The sequence below is a fragment of the Serinus canaria genome, chromosome 8 (genome assembly GCF_022539315.1).
Source record: "Serinus canaria isolate serCan28SL12 chromosome 8, serCan2020, whole genome shotgun sequence".
In the NCBI taxonomy this organism is placed as follows: Eukaryota; Metazoa; Chordata; class Aves; order Passeriformes; family Fringillidae; genus Serinus; species Serinus canaria.
This window is the reverse complement of record NC_066322.1, coordinates 9,347,800-9,365,270: the sequence shown is the minus strand read 5'-3', so window position 1 is coordinate 9,365,270 and position 17,471 is coordinate 9,347,800. Positions and strand designations below refer to the sequence as shown.

Below are 17,471 nucleotides of genomic sequence, written 5' to 3'. Positions count from 1 at the left end.
ACTTTAGTAACTTCTAGCACCACCAATTCAGCAAAGAAATATATTCAATTACTAGAGAATATTCCACACCTACGGTCAAATTATCCTTTTTTTTTTTTCTAAACTAAAGTGAATTTCTAATCAGTAATACAGCAGAACCACTGATACTTTGTAAATCCACTTGTGTGCCAAAAAAACCTAAATTTTTCTTTTGTATTTTGTTTTTCTTCATTGCCCACTGTAATCTAGAACCAGGGACCAAAATAGAGCACCCTTTTATTTTAAACAAGCCATTTATTGATAGGAATGTGTGCACATATCTCTGCCTCTGCCATTAACTTGATCTCAATCAAGCCATAAAGGCAAAAAGAGACTACAGTCTTATTTTGAGAGAAAGCACAAATTCATCAGAGGACTATTGTTCCACAGTTTGAGATGAGAAATAAACAGGCACAGCCCAGGGTGGGGAAGCTGACTGATTTTGTAGCCAGTTCAGCAGAATGTACCCATATAAACTTTCCTCCACAATCCAGGACGTGGAACACGGACACTGGGTGAGCACTGCTCTACCACAACCTCAGTAAACAGCTCAGCCATGTACTTTATAGCTGAGTAATATTATAGTCAAGAAAGAAAAAGAAATAATGAGCTTGAAGTTCATAACTGAGAGCTTATTCCTAATTTTCAATGTTAGCTATCCTCAGCCCACTGAGCAGGCCTGCATATGCTACTCCCTTTCTTTTGTTACCTAACTGGTCCATAAAATTGAGGTGATATTATCTACCTGCCAGAAAACTGGAAGATTGACATCTGCAAATGACTGCTGTAACATCCAAGGATAATACATAATCAGATACCATATCTGTGTTCCTATTTTCCCATTTAATTTTTAATACCTATGGTTAAATATTTCCCATGTTACTATGGGTTTATCCTGTATAAAAGATAATGACACTTACATAATCTGCAGATGTTTTTGAAGAAATCAATACTTTGGACTGAGTTTTCCTGACACACAAATTGTATCTTTTAACTTTCACAGTGTATTAACAGTTTAGCACTGAGAACACAGTCCCCTCCACTACACCAATAATCTCATAATTGGTATTCAAACACATTTGTGGGGTTTCTTTTCAAAATTGTATGGGAGCCTTGACAGAAAGTTCTGTTTGGGGCAGAAATAATTTCCTTAGATTTCCATTATAAATCTTTCAAAAAAACATTACCATGCATGAGTAAGGAAGTCTGTCTCACCTTTCAGAACAGAGCCCACTACCATACAACTATTGCTTTTATAATCACAGCACTTAAAACTTGATGACACCAACAAATAAAAAGAGAACAGGGAGCAGGAAGAAGACACATTTTGCTTACTTGAAGCTACTTCAGCTTTTATAAATTGATACAGTTAATAACTTTCAGGTAACGGCCAAAACCAAAAATTCTAAGTAATTTCTTGTTATTTAAGCCTTCATGAAACTGCTCTTCTTGAGAGTTAGGTTCTTACACAAGCAGCTAATTAAATATGCCATGCAATTTCTTATGTCTCCTCATAGCCTGTAAGGGCTAGGAAGCACAGGAATTGGATTTGCAGGACTTAACTGCAGGCAGCTGATGTGAACGGTACAAAGCAGCAGCAGAGTCAGTGTGAGACACACTGTCAGCTCCGGATTAGTTAACAAAGCAACGCTGTCTCGGTATTGATCACTCCAGCGGATGTTTCAGAGCTCTGTCCTCTCCTCAACCCCCAATGCCACCAGACCATCAAACAGAGGGCCCCCACCTTGCAGAGCTGCTACCAGTGCAAAGGGCCCTGCAGCCACCCCAGAGCACCCCAGGCAACGCCAACCTCATTGAGGGACAGCAGCTGTGGCAACTCCCAGACACAGGAAGCACATGGATGGGAGAAGTTCCTACACTTTGGATACAGCCTCAGCATCTACTGGGAAGAAGTTTTGGATTGCTTGCATTCAGAATGCCAATAAATGCAGAAAAGATTAAAATAAACCCTGTCATACAGGCTTTAGAGAGCCTTTCTCTAATCACTTCCAGTGGCTGCTAAGGAGCTATGGAGAAGCATTCCCTATGGATCTGAGAGTGTAAGCATCTCTATTTTGTTAGTGCCATCAATAGTGATCTGCAGTTCTCATTTTTACATTTCATATTAGGCAGTAACACATATACATTTGTATACATTAACATCACAGACACTCCCCAGGCACAGGTAGTGAAATCCATCATTGAAATATATTTAACTGTCCCCTGCTGCCAATCCCAGCAAACAAGAGTCCAGAGAGGTGCCTCAGAGGTGTCTCACAAAGCTTTTAAGTGATGCACTCTTGTTCTCTAGGCGCAGTCATGTTAACACTGGACATACGCCAGCACAGTTATTTGAAGAACAGTAACTCAGCACCTGTCTCTCAGTATCAGCTATGAATGAGCTTACACAAATGTGCATGTTTGCCAGCTGGCAAAACACAGAAAATCCCAGAGCTGCCAACCCAGCACATCTCCATCCAGAAGAGAAAACTAAAAGATCTCGTTTAACTGTGCTTGAGAAATTATTGTGGAAAACAAGACAAAAAAGAACACAAACATTTCAGTGCCAAGGAAATCTTGCCACCTGTTTTGCCCTGGGAAAACTGCACAATGATACCCAGATTGGCACTTGTCCGACAGGAGGAAATCAAAGGCCCAAAGGACTCTGAACTACAGCAGTCACTGTACTAAACACAAAATCCAAATGGGGGTTATCTCCTATTGCAAGGTACTTGTTACAGTATCAGTGTCTTTCTTACTGTTGACAGAATTTGTGAGCGCTCTTTCTATTTGTGAGGACAACAAAGACTTACCATTCCATGTATCAGCTCTTCAGCAAGGCTGAGGAGAGGCCAGGTTTTCAGGCAGGTAAAAAATCAATTTCAAAATGGTCAATTTTACATTTAACTATGTTCCTTTTTTTTTTTTCCTGACAGAGAATTCTTTAACATCAAGGTTGTTTCAGCGATTTTTATTCTGCCTTTTTAGTCTTCAAACAAATTGTTCATTTCAGGGTAGTTCTATCATATTTTCTAAATATTTCTTTCTTCAACAGAGAAGCTGTCTGACACAATTAGAGAAAGTGAAACATAGTGTAAGAACTGTTTCACCCATTTTTAATTTGTGTTACTCATTAGAGTTCTAGACTTGACTGTAGTGATGCCAAGCAGGACAGTAGGAAGAAGCATTATGGAAGCATTATTTTGGAAAATATTTCAACAACACTACAAAAGACAGGGCTTTCATTAAATCTGCAGGCTGGTTCTCCTTCAATCCTGTTTCCTTAGCTGAAGTTTTACGATGATTATAACATGCATATCTTAAGACTCCTACCCAGAAAATAAATTAATAAAACCCAGAACTTGTTTCAGATAGCAAATATGAGTTAGCCCTCCATTCTACCTTGTATTTCAAAGCATTTTAAAATTTGCTAAAAAAGTGCTCTACACTTAGATATATGCAAATGTCATTAAAATTCAAAATTGCTAAGTGGAGGGGAAGTGAGTATTTTGCCCCGATGGTGCAATCCATAAAGACTAACAACACAGATGAGGTTTTTAATTCCTATATTAATGATCTGTTGGAGCACAGCCTATTTATTACTACTTCTCCCTGTAGGCCATGCCCTATAAAAGCATTTGCTAATTAAGTGAGAAGGACTAGGATGACAGTAGCTTGGCACCTCAATGGCAAAAAAAAAAAAAACATTAGCAAGAGGAAGACAACTGTCTGGTTAAGTGGTTACCATACAAATCATCTTAGCAGCTGAAAGAAGGACTCCAAAGGATTGATACTTCACACATCAGTGTGAGAAAAATCAAACTCACAAGAGTTCTGCATTTATCCCTCAGTTTCACAATGGTACTTCTTCCTATTCCTGACAAGGACCAGAACAGAAAGAAACAGTTCAGAATCACCTCTCTAATAAAACCCCGGAGTTTGAAGTGACGTTTCAGAGTTATTCTAGCCTCCTTGGCCAGATTATACAATACAGTGACTGTATTCCCAAACAGTTAGTAGCTCGTTTTAGCATCATAACTTCACAGGAGAGACCTTTAGCCTCCAATACCTTACTTCTGTCACCTTGAGCAAGGTGAGTTTCCTTCACTAGTCAAAAGGAAAAGATTTTCAGTTTAAAATTCAATCCTATAAAAAAAATTAGGCCAAAAGGTACACATGCACAAGAGGAGTTGGTGTCTGTTTTTCTAACTGGCATCATATCACACAGGAAGGGCAAGGACAAGAACAATGGCTCAACACCTGAGTGAGGGAAGATAGGCTGTGGTCAAATGGGTGTCACTTTTCAGTCACAGAGCATATCCCTCCTGCCTAAAAGATCAAATATTATATCTGCAAAACCAAAAGGTAGGATAATCCACTTCCTATTCCCACCTCCTTTTCCACCCTAAAAGATGGCTTCTACCACTATTTGTCATAAGCAGACCTTGAAGTATCTAATTTCACCTGATGTGGCTGCAGCAGTTTCAAGATGAAAAAAAAACAGACATAAGTTTAGAAAAAAATCCTATTGTCTAGACCATAACTTTCCAAATTTGGTGGTATTATCCTGCTGAAAGCTAAAACTTCCTCAACACTTTACCAAACTTAATCAGGAACATTCTAAAAAAAATAATAAAGATGGCCACAAATATCACTAATAAAGCAACAGGAAAGAGAATTTTTCATTGGTAAGGCACATCCCACAGACGCTTTTTTAAAATAAGTACAATTCTTATTACAGCTTTTAGCCATTGGGCTTTATCATGCCTTTGTCATTACACTGAAGAGCACCTTCAAATAACTATTTCCTTATTGTAAGTCTGTTTATGCACTGTAATGACAACTTTTATACAGCAAACACATTAAGACTAAAGTCATCCACTGAATCACTTCTCTAGTTATTAAACCAAGTTTTATTGTTTCTTTGTCCTCATGTGTTAACACCAAGTTAACAACCTGTGTTCTCCAACTTTTCTAAAGTCAAATATCTACGTTTAAAAAGTATTTTAAGCCTAAAACTTGAAAGTTAATACTTAATAGAATAATTAAAATGAAGTATATTTTAAGCCTACCAAATATTATCACAAATATCATGGATACTGTGTGATCTCACCTCTAATGTTTTACAAAGTTTTTGAAAAACACTTAGGTGTTCAGACACTTACATTTAGGCCTCTGATCAGGCTGTGAATACCAGAGGCAAATAAGATCCTTTCCCAGTACAAACCTTTCACCAAATGTTCAAAACAACACATGACAAAGTGAGAGAACTTTGAAATTGAAGCCATAAGGACAAAGAAAAGGCATGAGAAAGATTTGAGATTTCCAGTGAAATTTTACATTATCAATGCTGCTCTCTGAGTACTGTTAACCTGAATACCAGAAAATCTACATGTTATGCAGAAAGATGTTTTCATTGTGTTGCAAATTTCTAAATTGACAGTGTTACTATTTTGTTCCTTAAGACAAAGTGACAATTACTGTAGATAGAGAAAGTATGAGGAAAGCATTTATCAATGATGGAAAGCAATTCTTCCAGATGCTTTCTCAATTCTTCAATAAATTTTTACCATCCCTTTTCCAGGAGCTTCTCCCCTTCCAGCTCAAGCAGGTGAAGGGCCATCCTGCAAAGACCAGCAATAAAGCACAGACTCACATTTAGATTTAAAACACTTTGACAGTTCAAATATTGCAGTGCCTGTTTATCTGATAAAACCCAAGCTAATAAAGATTCCAGTCCAGGAAAATGTTGTCTGCAAACTCTGACACTGTTTCCAACACCTTCTGCAGTGGGATTTTGCTGAGCGTGGGCTGAAAAATCAAGCAGCAGGTCCCTTGCCTTTTTTCCTGTACTTTTTCCATGTCCTATTTGTAGTCATATCCTCCTTTTTATATAAACTGGCATTCCCTTCCTTGCATGCTCATTTTTATAACTGCTCAAATATCTGCTTCCCTCCTTCCACACACTCACAGACATGTTACTCTTCTGACTAAATGCCACTGGAAAATAGAAACCTCTGTCAGTAATGAGTTGCTAGTAGAGTCAATAAGCAAATAGGAAGGACCAGCTGAAGAAACAACTCAAACTGGGAGGTTCTATCTATAAAAGGATCATTTAAAAATAATAAATTATAGCCTTGATACACCAAAGGAGGCTGTAGAATCTTTTATGATGGAAGTTTAAAGGACAAGCCAAAAGCAGCTGCCAAGAACTGAGCAGAAATACTTATGCCTGGCTTAGCTAAGGATACTGTAGTAATTCTCATAACATCCCTACCTAGATTTACATTAATTTTCAATTTAGGTAATAAGATTGATTAAGCAAAATGTATCCATGTTTTGTAATAGCGATTATTTTGTAAGGCATCTGACTCCATGCCTCAACTACAACATGTTACAGACTGGCCAGGGACAGCTGAAGATACCCTGCTTTGTCATGTCCAAGTGTAAGACAGGGGAGTCTCCTCAAGAACCAAGCAAGGTCTCCTCTACCTCAATGTTCTGTGTTGCCCTCCTCCTGATGGAAGCTGCCACTACCTTGTTCATGTTATTTCACCAACTAGTGAAGGCCACTTCGTATCTTAAATCTATCTGAGCAAAAATCAACATACCCAAATGAAAACCTTCATTGCAAACAAGGATTGAAGGCTACAGAACAGGAGGTCCACATGCATTAAACATAAGGTACTAATGTGCCATGTTAGCAACAAGTGATGTGCATTATAACAGTGTTACACAAAGCTGAAGGATGGTTTTTACATGCTATTGTCGAGAAAACTAGGGCATGGTATTGTCTTTGAGATCTCCAATTCAGAACTGAATTTAAAAACCAGCAAGGGAGGTAGGTATACCTGTGCTGTATGTGATGTCAATATATGCCCTAGACAAAGTTCCAGTTACTGGTAAAATTCAAAGACCTTAGGTGATGTGGCAGCGTGTGTAGATGATCCAGTAACTCTTCCAAGCCTTAATGGTTTGAGAAGTTTACAATGCCTTTATTTTTAGACATAGAGTTAACTATAAGACATTATAGGCAAAGTATAACATGATACAGATATTCATGCCCAACAAGACAGATGCTCTTTTTTTGGTCAAGAGAGCTCTCACAACTTTTGGGTCTGAAATTTCATTAGTTAATCCCTCACTTACTCTACTGTTCTGTTCCTATTCTGCACCGTTATTCTAGTTAAGCCATGTCAAACCTACATCAGAGGCAACAGAAGAAAGTGACATTAAACATTTCTGCACTTGACTCCTCAAGGCCTGCAAAACTACAGACAAACACAGAAATGTTAATCTGAATGGTAATGAAGTCAAAGTACAAAAAAAAAAAAAAAACCTTCCCATTGAGTCACTTTGGAAAAGCTAGATCAGTAACATCTCTTAAACCTCCCACAGCCTAGAACAAGATGTTCCAGAGATCAAGCCCACCACCATGACAATGTGCCCATGACACACAGTATCATAAATGATACACTATCTAGTATCATTTATTATTTGTATGTTTAGAGGTGACAGAACTACCAGCTTTATCCTAGCTGCATTACAAGTACTTGATAAAAAGAATTATATATGTGCTCCTCAGAATACCTGTGAGCACAACTCCAGCCCCCTTTCTCCTTTCACATTAGACAGCTGGGTTCTGCTTATCTCCAAACACCCTGAAGACATTAAATAAATACTAGAAACAGGATCCTAGCCTCAGGTACAAGGTACTTATTTGGACAGGCACACCTTTCCTGATCAGCCAGCACTTTTGAAAGTCAGAGAACATTAATTTGATCACACAAATCAAGACTAACAACTAATTAATGAATTGGGGACCATCACTCCAGGGTAGTCAAATAGGAGGCCTCACAGTACAAGCACATACAGCACAAACACCTTGAGAATACTGATCCTTTTGCACCCACCTTGTTAAGACATCCAAAAGTATGATGCCCTCTCTTTGTATTTATACTTGGCCTTGTACAATAGTATAATGGATCAATGACTCCTGTTTTCCTGTGTACATAAATAATAAACTGCAAAAAATCCATTTTTAACACTGAAATGTCACAAGTATTTCCAGTCTCTCTCAAAGTTCAGCTACAGAATGCAGAGACAAAAAGAACACCTGAAGGAAATTCACAGCAACTTGAATACTTAGTACTGAACCTGAAGGTAAATGTGAATAGAAGATCATCCTGGATTTTAGTCTGACTGCTGTTCTAGAGGCACATTTTATAATTAATGCTTCAAACTAGATTGCTGATATTTTGACAAAGTTCAGTTTTTCTAAACTAGTTTCTATAACATTTGGTATTCAGTTGAACATTAATTCAAAGTGTTATAGTGATGGCTAACAAACCAAAACACTAGTTTAATACTCTGAATAAAGCATATATTTTAATATGTTTGTGAATAAAGGTGTACTAGAACTGTTAAAAGATCATTTATAGCATATATGACCATTAACATACACATCTGAGCTGTAACATACTCTTATTCACAAGTTAAGAGAAAGCAACTTCTAACCACCACAACAGACTATATTTTAAAAGAAGTTGCCACAGAAAAGGATAGAGGGGAAGATATCACTGAAAAAAATTGTCAACTACATAGCAAAACAAAAATTTCAAACACTTAAAATAGTCCAAGCATTCTTTGCTAAAGTGCTTGAGTGAACCCAATGTATGATACAAAATAATAGACAAATAGATGACTGAAAAAGCTCTGGAGCTTTTGGTGGGTTTTGAGACACTTTTGATGATTTAAAGGGAAGGCTTCATTGCTCTTGTAAAATTACTTACACAGTAAGTTTAGAACTATCCTGGATTTTTCTCAACTTCAATCATTTAGCTGTGAGCCTGCAGATCAGACTGAAATTTAACTGTGTCAAGCCACGAGGCTCTCTTTACTGGAAGCACATCAAGGTTCTCACATGAAATCTGATCATCAGCACAGCAGGATTAATGACAGAGGTGGTCAGGCTGATAAAGCAGCAGAACAGAAACCTGCTTAAATGAGTTTGGAACTGCATCTGTGATAAAGTTGTAATGCATCCTCACCCCTTCGTGCCAGAACTGCAGAGCTCTGGTCAAAACTGATGCAAAAGAAAAGAGTTTATCACTCAGTCTCTGCCTGCAGGGGGACTGTGGTTGTTTCTGTGAAAACAGACACCAGATACTCAGACTATCACCATCGCTCCCACAGTAATACCACCAACTCCTTGGGACATCTACTTTAGCTCACTGCAAAGGAGAATAGCAGGAGAAGATTTTTAAAGAATTAGAGGACTTGTTTATATACATAAAAATAAACTGGTTATCAGGGATTTCTCTCAACAAATTCTCAAATTAATAAATTACTATGAATGCTGGAAATTCATCTTTACTTTTAGCTATCTTTTCCCCTCCACCTGAATCCTGAAATTCTCACAGTTAACCAAGATCTGTTATTTCCTAGTTATTCAGACACGACCCAAGCCTATTGGTACCTTTATATATGGCACAGCAGCTTCACCATGGAAGCTGTAATGATGAATTCTAGTAACATACAGAACTTTAAAGCATTTAACATTAGAAAATGTCTCCACACAAACCAGTTGCTACAAAATGCATTACAGAAAGTTTTCCAAACAGGGAAATAAGACAAAAACCAACGAAAAATAACCACCAAAAAAACCCCTTGTTTTCAATAGTTACAAAAGCTGGCTTTATAAAGAAATGTCCTGCACTGAATCTCTCCTACACATCCCAAATAAAGTTCTTCGTGTCTAGCCTTTTGAAAAAATTAAAAACTTGTGTTAGTGAACACTAAAATTTCATATATCTAGCTAAACAGAAAAACTTCTGTGGAGTGACTCGCCTTTACACAAGAGGAAATATATACATGGAGATCTCAATGCCTTTGGGTATTAAAGCAATATCAAAATATTTTCCATTTTCTAATATAGGTATCTATTTACAGCAATAAAACTGGATAAAAAGTTTTTTGGTTTAACTTCAATAAAAAAAACAGATTAATTGTCATGGAATGGATATAACATACTGTAAGACTGTTTCCATTTCAGTGAAATGCCATAAAACTATGTGGAGGGTAACTCCATGCTAGAACAAGGAAATAGACTATTTTTTCAATGCCTGAAAGACAACTCAATGTCCTGTTCCTCTACAATAAACCTTACCAGAACAGCCAGAGCAGCAGAAACACTACCAGCACTATAAAACTGCATTTGCCAAATTGCTTTAAAAAGGTCTTTTCCATGTCCACATTCATAGCAGCAAGCCACTGACAACATCAGATTTCCTCATTAATATTATTTACTTCAAACCAATCTCTGATTATTGGAGTTAGAAGTGTGGCAAAAGCAGCAAAGGAAACAGAGAAGAGCAGTTAATTGTATTGTAATTTCAGTGCAATAAAATCTGTGGTTCCAAATTCAGCAACCATGTATGGAACTCCTTAACACATGCATGTAAGTGTTGTGAGGCAAAGACGACCAAAGGAATGTGTAGTATCCCACAAAACCAATAAACCAGCTAAATTAAAGACATTTACACTTACATATGGGAGACTCAACAGCCATCAGTGTTTAACGCTACATGAACGCAAGAAGACATGGAAGAGGCCAAAAAATAAACCAATTATTTTTAGCTTTTTCTCTTTCTCCCAAAAAGCTCTGCAACTCCTCAAATAAATTATAAGTGACAAAAAAACAGCTGGAAGAGTGATCGAAGAAATATTTGGAGCCAGAAGTTCTTCATCACTCACCCATTTTGAGTGAAGTAAATACAAGGACTATCATTTGACTTCAGTGGAAAGTACATTGCCTGACAATCTTGTACTCTCTCATCATCAAACATGAAGCAACCAACATTGAGAGAAAAAAACTAAACACATACCTTGAACACCTCAGAGAAGAAACCAGAGCCAATTTTCTCACATGTGAAATCATCAAGACGAGTAAGTCTGGAAAAGGCACTTATCAGGGCTCTGTATGAAGAGGTACAAACTCTTCCTAGCTGGGATGCAGTCCCTTCTCCAGTGCTACCATCAAAGTCTTCAGCGCGCTCCAAGCGTGGTGGAAATCCCGCTATTGAATTCCGCTTACTTCGGTCCATTTTGAAAACAAGATTTTATTTCACTATGGGAGGACTTCTCACATCTTAGGTAATTTTCGGTCTTCTCTACTCTTGTTGGATCCTAAAATACAAAAAAAATCAAGATTACCATTATTGTGAAGGTATCTAAAAAGTTTGATAGGACTTCAACAAAGCTCACACCCATTTAAGAGAGTAAGGAAAGAATGAAGATATCCAAGCAGGGCACAAAAAACAAAGAAATAAAACAAACCACCACACAACATCAATATAAAGACAGCAACCTAATTAATTTTTCCCTTAGATCCATGGAAATGCCCTATGCTCTGGCTATTCTGAGACAAATAGGCTTGGAACTCAAAATTTAACTGGTAACAAACAACTTTCATTCCCTTCCTCCAACCTTTTTTTTTTTTTTTTTTTTTTTTTTTTTTTAACTTAAATACTAGTTGCTACAGCAAGCAACAGAGCCAGAGGAAACCCAAAAAATGTAACATTTTATTCTACTTCAGTTGCAGTTGGTGACCATCTACTGCTACAGCAAGAAACTATTTCACTTCCAGGAGTGAACAAGGGATCTCCAAATATAAAAAAATTTTTAAATATTTTCAATCAGCATAAGGAAAGTTATTCACTTGAAGCATCAAAAACTTGTTTTTAAAGCTTCTATTTATGAGCATTCCAAGATCAATTTCTCACCTGGTACGAACACACTGTTATACTGAACACCTAGCCCTCAAATTTACAAAAACACCAACAACCCTGCTATAAAGTATTCTTATAACAATCTGCCAGACAAATTTTCCTCACAAAAATATTTTTAAAGCTATATTAATTTCAGCTGAACTGAAAACATAGGAAACAAGCTACATTTGCCAAGTAGGAGAAAAGGGAAAAAAAAGGAGGGAGACTAATAATTTTTTCTCTTTTTAAGAGGATGATGAAGTAATCAGGATGACTCTGGAGCCCATCAAATTCAGCTTGGACTGGCAAACTTGACAGGTATTTTAATACTGGCATTTTAAAAATTTAATTATAAAATACAGGTATTTTAATTTTTTTTCTTTAAATCTTATACTTAGGAGGTTATTCATCTACTCCAAACTTCACCGTTCATTTACAGCAATTTGGTGACACCTACAAAGTCTGAACAAAGTGATCAGTCACAAAGAGGATACTTTTTTCCCCAAGGGTGAATGAAAAACTAGAGGGAGGAGAAAGGAAAAAAAAAAATTTAAAAAGGTGGGCAAAATAACCACAGAGCAGTCAACTACACTTCTATTTACAAAGATGTACAGAACCTGAACAATACATTTGAAAAGCATCTCAGAAACAGAGGCACACCAGCCGTCTACTGAAAACACAGCAGTGCTGCTATAGCCATGTTTTGCATGCAGTGTATCTTTCAGAGATGCTCTGTGCCAACACATCAGGCTAACACATAGTCCTTCCCTGCTTTCAGAAATAAGCTCTGCTGAACTGTCTGGAATTCATTTGAGGTTGTCCACTCCAAAAAAGAAGGGTGTTTATTTCAAACATCTTAACACCTCTCTAAATGGATGTCAGTCGGTATAAGAGACTCTTACCAAGGCATGATTATGAAAATTAATCTCTATCAAATCCCACATCATGGTTTTCCTACAGAATTTTGTATGCAGACTCCCACATGCCTAATCTTACTGCACTTTTCAGATTACAGTGGCCAACTGGCACACAGCAGATCAGGATCCAGTTTGTGATCTCATATTCTTGACTTGGGAGCCTTGAGGGCCTGAAAAAGGCACAGAAGCACCACAGGAAGATAAAGCATGTTACATGTCCTCAATGGAGAAAAATAGCCCAGAGAATCTCCTCAGCTACAGACAAGATGCCTGGGAGTTTCCAAGGCCCACTTAAATAATTCCTTTTGATCTGAAAAGGACATGCTATATTTTGGTTACTTTTCACAGAGATAAAGAAAGAACTGTCTATGGAAGGAGAACAGACACAGGAAACCATGGTATTAACAATTCATTTTTTGGATCAGTAGATGCTACCTTTGAAGACTGACCAGAAAACCCACCATAATTGAAGGAACAATTTTTTAGAACTTATTTCCATCAGAGTAGCACCCACATGCACCAGACACTTTCCACGGAAGGAGGCAAGCATTTGCCCCCAGAAATGCACAACCTCACAACGCACTACCACAGGGTACCACAGGAGCACCACTCCACAGGAAGTGCAGAACCCCAGAATAAATCCAGCGAGAAAACACATCTACACTGCAACCCAGCAAACTAAAGATTAGAAGTTCTCAGGCAAAGCAAGATTAAAAAAAAAAAAAAAAAGAGGAAAGACTGCTGTTGTTTTAACTAGAGAAAGATAGACCAAGTTAGACAAGCATCATTAAACAGGAGGAAAAGCCTAAATCTCTTAGGTATCCAAATACCATTAACAAAAGATGGCCTCAACACAGTTTTTACATCTATTTAACAAAGGAAAAAAAATCTCCCTCACACATATACACATCCTTTGATTGAAATCACATGGTGAACTTTGCAAAACTCTGTACAAATTCCACAATGAGAGAAGCAATTCACTGGACTTCATACAAAAGAAAACCCCAAAAGGTTTTGCCATCTGGATTCCCAAGTAACCCATTCCTTCATTTTTACCTGCTAGAGTTTACCTTTCCAGACAGCTACACAAAATCCTTGGAAAATATTAGGATACAGCTCCATTATCTTGCCCAGGATTGCATACACAGAATTAGAGGAAAATTTCAAGTGGGCACAATTCCAAGTGGGCCTCCTGTCATTTTGGCCAATTACACTAATGATCACATTCTCAATGAAATCAACCAAGGTTTAATTGACTGTCAAGTCAGTCTGAGGTACTTTAATTTACTACCTTGTATGGTTAATTAAAGTGCACTGAACAGAACCCAAGACTATCCTGTAGCCAACTAAAGGGTTGTTGGGTAGTTTTTTACATATTAAGGTTCAGCTTAAAAACTCTTACGCTGTGCTCAAAAGACACTACACACTAGAAAACACATTTCCTAATAAATTTTCAGCTTCCAGAACAAGTTTTCTGACACTCTTATTCAGGAAAAATGTACCTCACTCTGTCAAGACCAAAGTAACTCTGAAATTCACCTCTCGAAATGCCTATCTGCCCTATTCAGCCATTTCTCACATTTCTAAAAAGCACAATTTAAGAACATTTCATGTCCTACTACATTTTAATTTCTTTGTTTACCAAAACACACCTTGAAGGAAAAAAAATCCATATTAATATTATATTAAGACCAGTTTCTTCACTGAATGAATGCATTGATTGTTTAATCATAGAAATTACTATATATACAACTATTATCAGCATTAATTGGGTTAATTAGAGATTTACCTTTCAAAGACAGTGATGGAGCCTGCAATTATTTAAAGATGGACACCCCACAACAGCACATCAAGTTACACCCTAAACATCAGAGTCAAACTAACATGTGGCATAATTAGCCAGTAATTAACATTTAATACTTCATAGATATAAAAATGGGTAAGGCTCCTCAACTTCAGCAGCATCCCTTTTATACCTCAGAGTATAAAACAAGATCCTTCCAAAAAACATTTCAACTCATTACTAAGAGGTTTCCAGTCCCCAGTATCTTTATAAATATGTGCATATTTGCACTCAAATGTCAAACTCACAATTTCCTAAAAGATGGCCCTAATAACAACAACCATTTTTAGACACAGAGACGGTCGCTAGGCATTCAGCCTGGAAAGCAATAAATCTGGCAGAAGCATGTTAATGATTTGAAAAGGTTTTCTGAAGAACAAGATGCCAAAGCTTTGATAAAAGTCATTTGCCAAGAGTTAACTATTTAAACTTGTAGTCTGATGAAGCTTTAACAGCCAGCACTACAAAAACATAAAGGAATTAAAGGAATTATGCTGGCCAGCGTCACTCCACAAAATAATAAGTCAAGGGGGAAGAACACTTCACTGTAGTACTGTGCAAATTTCAGAAGGGCTTCAAAGAAATGTAAAGAATGAACTTTTCCAAAAACTGAATTGACTGAGGTCCTTATCCTGGAGGGAAAAAAAAAATAAAAACAAGGAAAAAAAAGCTTAAAAATGAAACCAAAGAATTTAAACTGAACTGGTAAAAAGAACCAGGCACTCAACAATTTTGTTCTCAGCTGCCGTCATCTGCTCCCCTAACAGACGAAAGTTCCTTTGTTTGTCCATAACTTAGCTTCTTGCCCTTGAGAGGAAGACAATATCAAACATTTACAGATGAGGTAGCTACAAATACCAGAGCTTGGGTTATGTTTGGCCCAGCTCATCCTGAACCTGAAGTCTTTTTGACTCTTTTATGGGACTAGTCTTGAGGTTCAATTTATAGTCTTAGTTACAACAGTACATTTGAACATGAAAATCCCAATACTTTCTATTTTCACTTACATGTCATTTTGCTTTAATTTCATCTCCCCTGCACAGGATAATTCCCAGCTCTAGCCAGTACTGTCAAAGCATAAGCTTCCTGAAAACTAGAACTGACATTCCTCTGAAGAGACCTGCATTAGCCCTACTGCACCACTCCAGAAACTGGAAGTCTGCTGAACTGCATCATGGTTTTATAATGCAAACAAACCTCCACGAGAGGCTAAGCTGAAACAAACAGTTCATTTATTTTGTGACTGTAGCCAAGTTTGAAATGAGTAAGAGAGACCAGCTATTACTGCAGAGCTCAGGATTCAGGGCCAAGGTTATAGGTTTAAAAATATTTTCAGCAGGCATAGGCATAATTTCTAGCACATATTTAGAAGGCAAATATAACTGAGGGAGAATATTAAAAACTCACAAACAACCAGAAAACTACTCAATCCTTATGCCCACAGTGTAATTATCAGCATTTTCTAGGGTCCAATCACAATACAAAACTGAAGCTCTACTAAGGACCTTGCAACAGGCCCTTCCTCTCCAAGCCTGGTTTCAGTCACTCCAATCCACAGTGCAGACGGGCTCCAGCCTGGGTACAGAGCATGGCTAGAGTTAAATAAGCACTCAAGTAGATCATGTACAAGACACAGCTGCTGCTTCAAATGGATAATTTTAATACATTATGTTTGCTTAACAAAACAGAGCCCAGAAGAGACACTGAGAAGCTGCTCATGCCTTCCAGGTGTCAGCAGGCTGACATTTGCTGAGCTCTTAACAAAGAGAAAGGGAATCAAAGCCTTCTAATACCAACAGGTATTGTAACATCTCAATCTAGGAATTTCCCCCCCAGCCTCTCTGCTGGGTTTGCAATGAGGGCTGACAGCTCTGTTAGCACTGAGGGTTTCACATGAGACTGGAAGCAACTTCTGTTGTTTCAATGCAGCCACTGAGACAAGCCAGAACAGCAAAGGAAAGAGAACATGAATGCCTGAGAGAGGGATGAAGACAAAGTAAACAGGCTGAATTTCATACCTGACTGACCTCTCTTGGACACAATCTTATATTTATGCATCCCCACACAAGGCAGTCAATATTTGTATTTTCCAGCTTAAAGTATCATCTCCACAAATAGTTAAGACATTCAGTAGCCTACCCTTACTAAGCATAAGGCTGTGTTACTGGCTACACCTTACAGTGAAACAGCGAGTACCTTGTTTACTGCAGCAGCAGCTGCACAAACGGAATAGTAACATGGTCTTGACTAATTCATGACTTTCTGAAGTGAGAACAGGGCTTCCTAAACCCGTTGTTCTTAAGGTACTGCAGACACTGATGTCTGCGGGTATTTACAAACCAATCTGAAGCTCCTGTACAACAGAAAACACGTAACTCATAGTATGAGAGTCACAGACCTGGAGTGTAAAAGGTCAGCCATCAAAAGCAAAATTATTTCAACCAACTCCACTCGTGGCTGCAAAAGCTGTTACATTTCTCCAGTGCGACCAACAGGACAATCACACCAGAAAGTGGTTTAGCCACTAACAGCAGTATTCAACTTAACAAAAAGTGACAGGATCATATGAAAAGAAGCTTACAATCTAAGTCAGAAAGACTTGGCAACAGACAACAGATGGAGCCAGTGTGATACAGTTGCTGATTATTAGATGGACTTAGTGATGAACACACAGCTCCAAATGAATATGTTAGGAAACTAACAAGCAGGAAAAGGGTTCTAAGAAAAAATTATGAACACCGACCTTTTTTTTGATCTTGCCTAGCAGAGCTCTTATTTTTGTGCCAGTTTGCAAGATGCCACACTGCAAGGACACGGTAAAGAGCTCTGCCATTGTGCAAATGCATGGTTGTCTGCTACAGGAAAAATACAGAAAGGGAACCTATGATGCAAGTGAACCACAAGCTTCATTCTTTTCTGCAGCAG

The 17,471-nt window shown here is 37.8% G+C and overlaps 2 protein-coding genes across 5 annotated transcripts in view; one reads left to right on the top strand and one right to left on the bottom strand.

Moving 5' to 3' along the window:
- Positions 1-17,471, top strand: part of NASP (nuclear autoantigenic sperm protein) — a 189,046-nt gene that overhangs the window by 79,161 nt on the left and 92,414 nt on the right. The gene's annotated exons all lie outside the window — the stretch shown is intronic.
- The window catches only part of TESK2 (testis associated actin remodelling kinase 2), a 105,209-nt gene that overhangs the window by 56,840 nt on the left and 30,898 nt on the right, over positions 1-17,471 (bottom strand). For all 3 annotated transcript variants that reach the window (XM_050977306.1, XM_009088672.4, XM_018912385.3), the window contains exon 2: positions 10,905-11,205. In XM_050977306.1, the coding sequence (XP_050833263.1) occupies positions 10,905-11,123 (219 nt within the window). In that variant the 5' untranslated portion in view covers positions 11,124-11,205. The remainder of the gene's footprint in view (positions 1-10,904; positions 11,206-17,471) is intronic.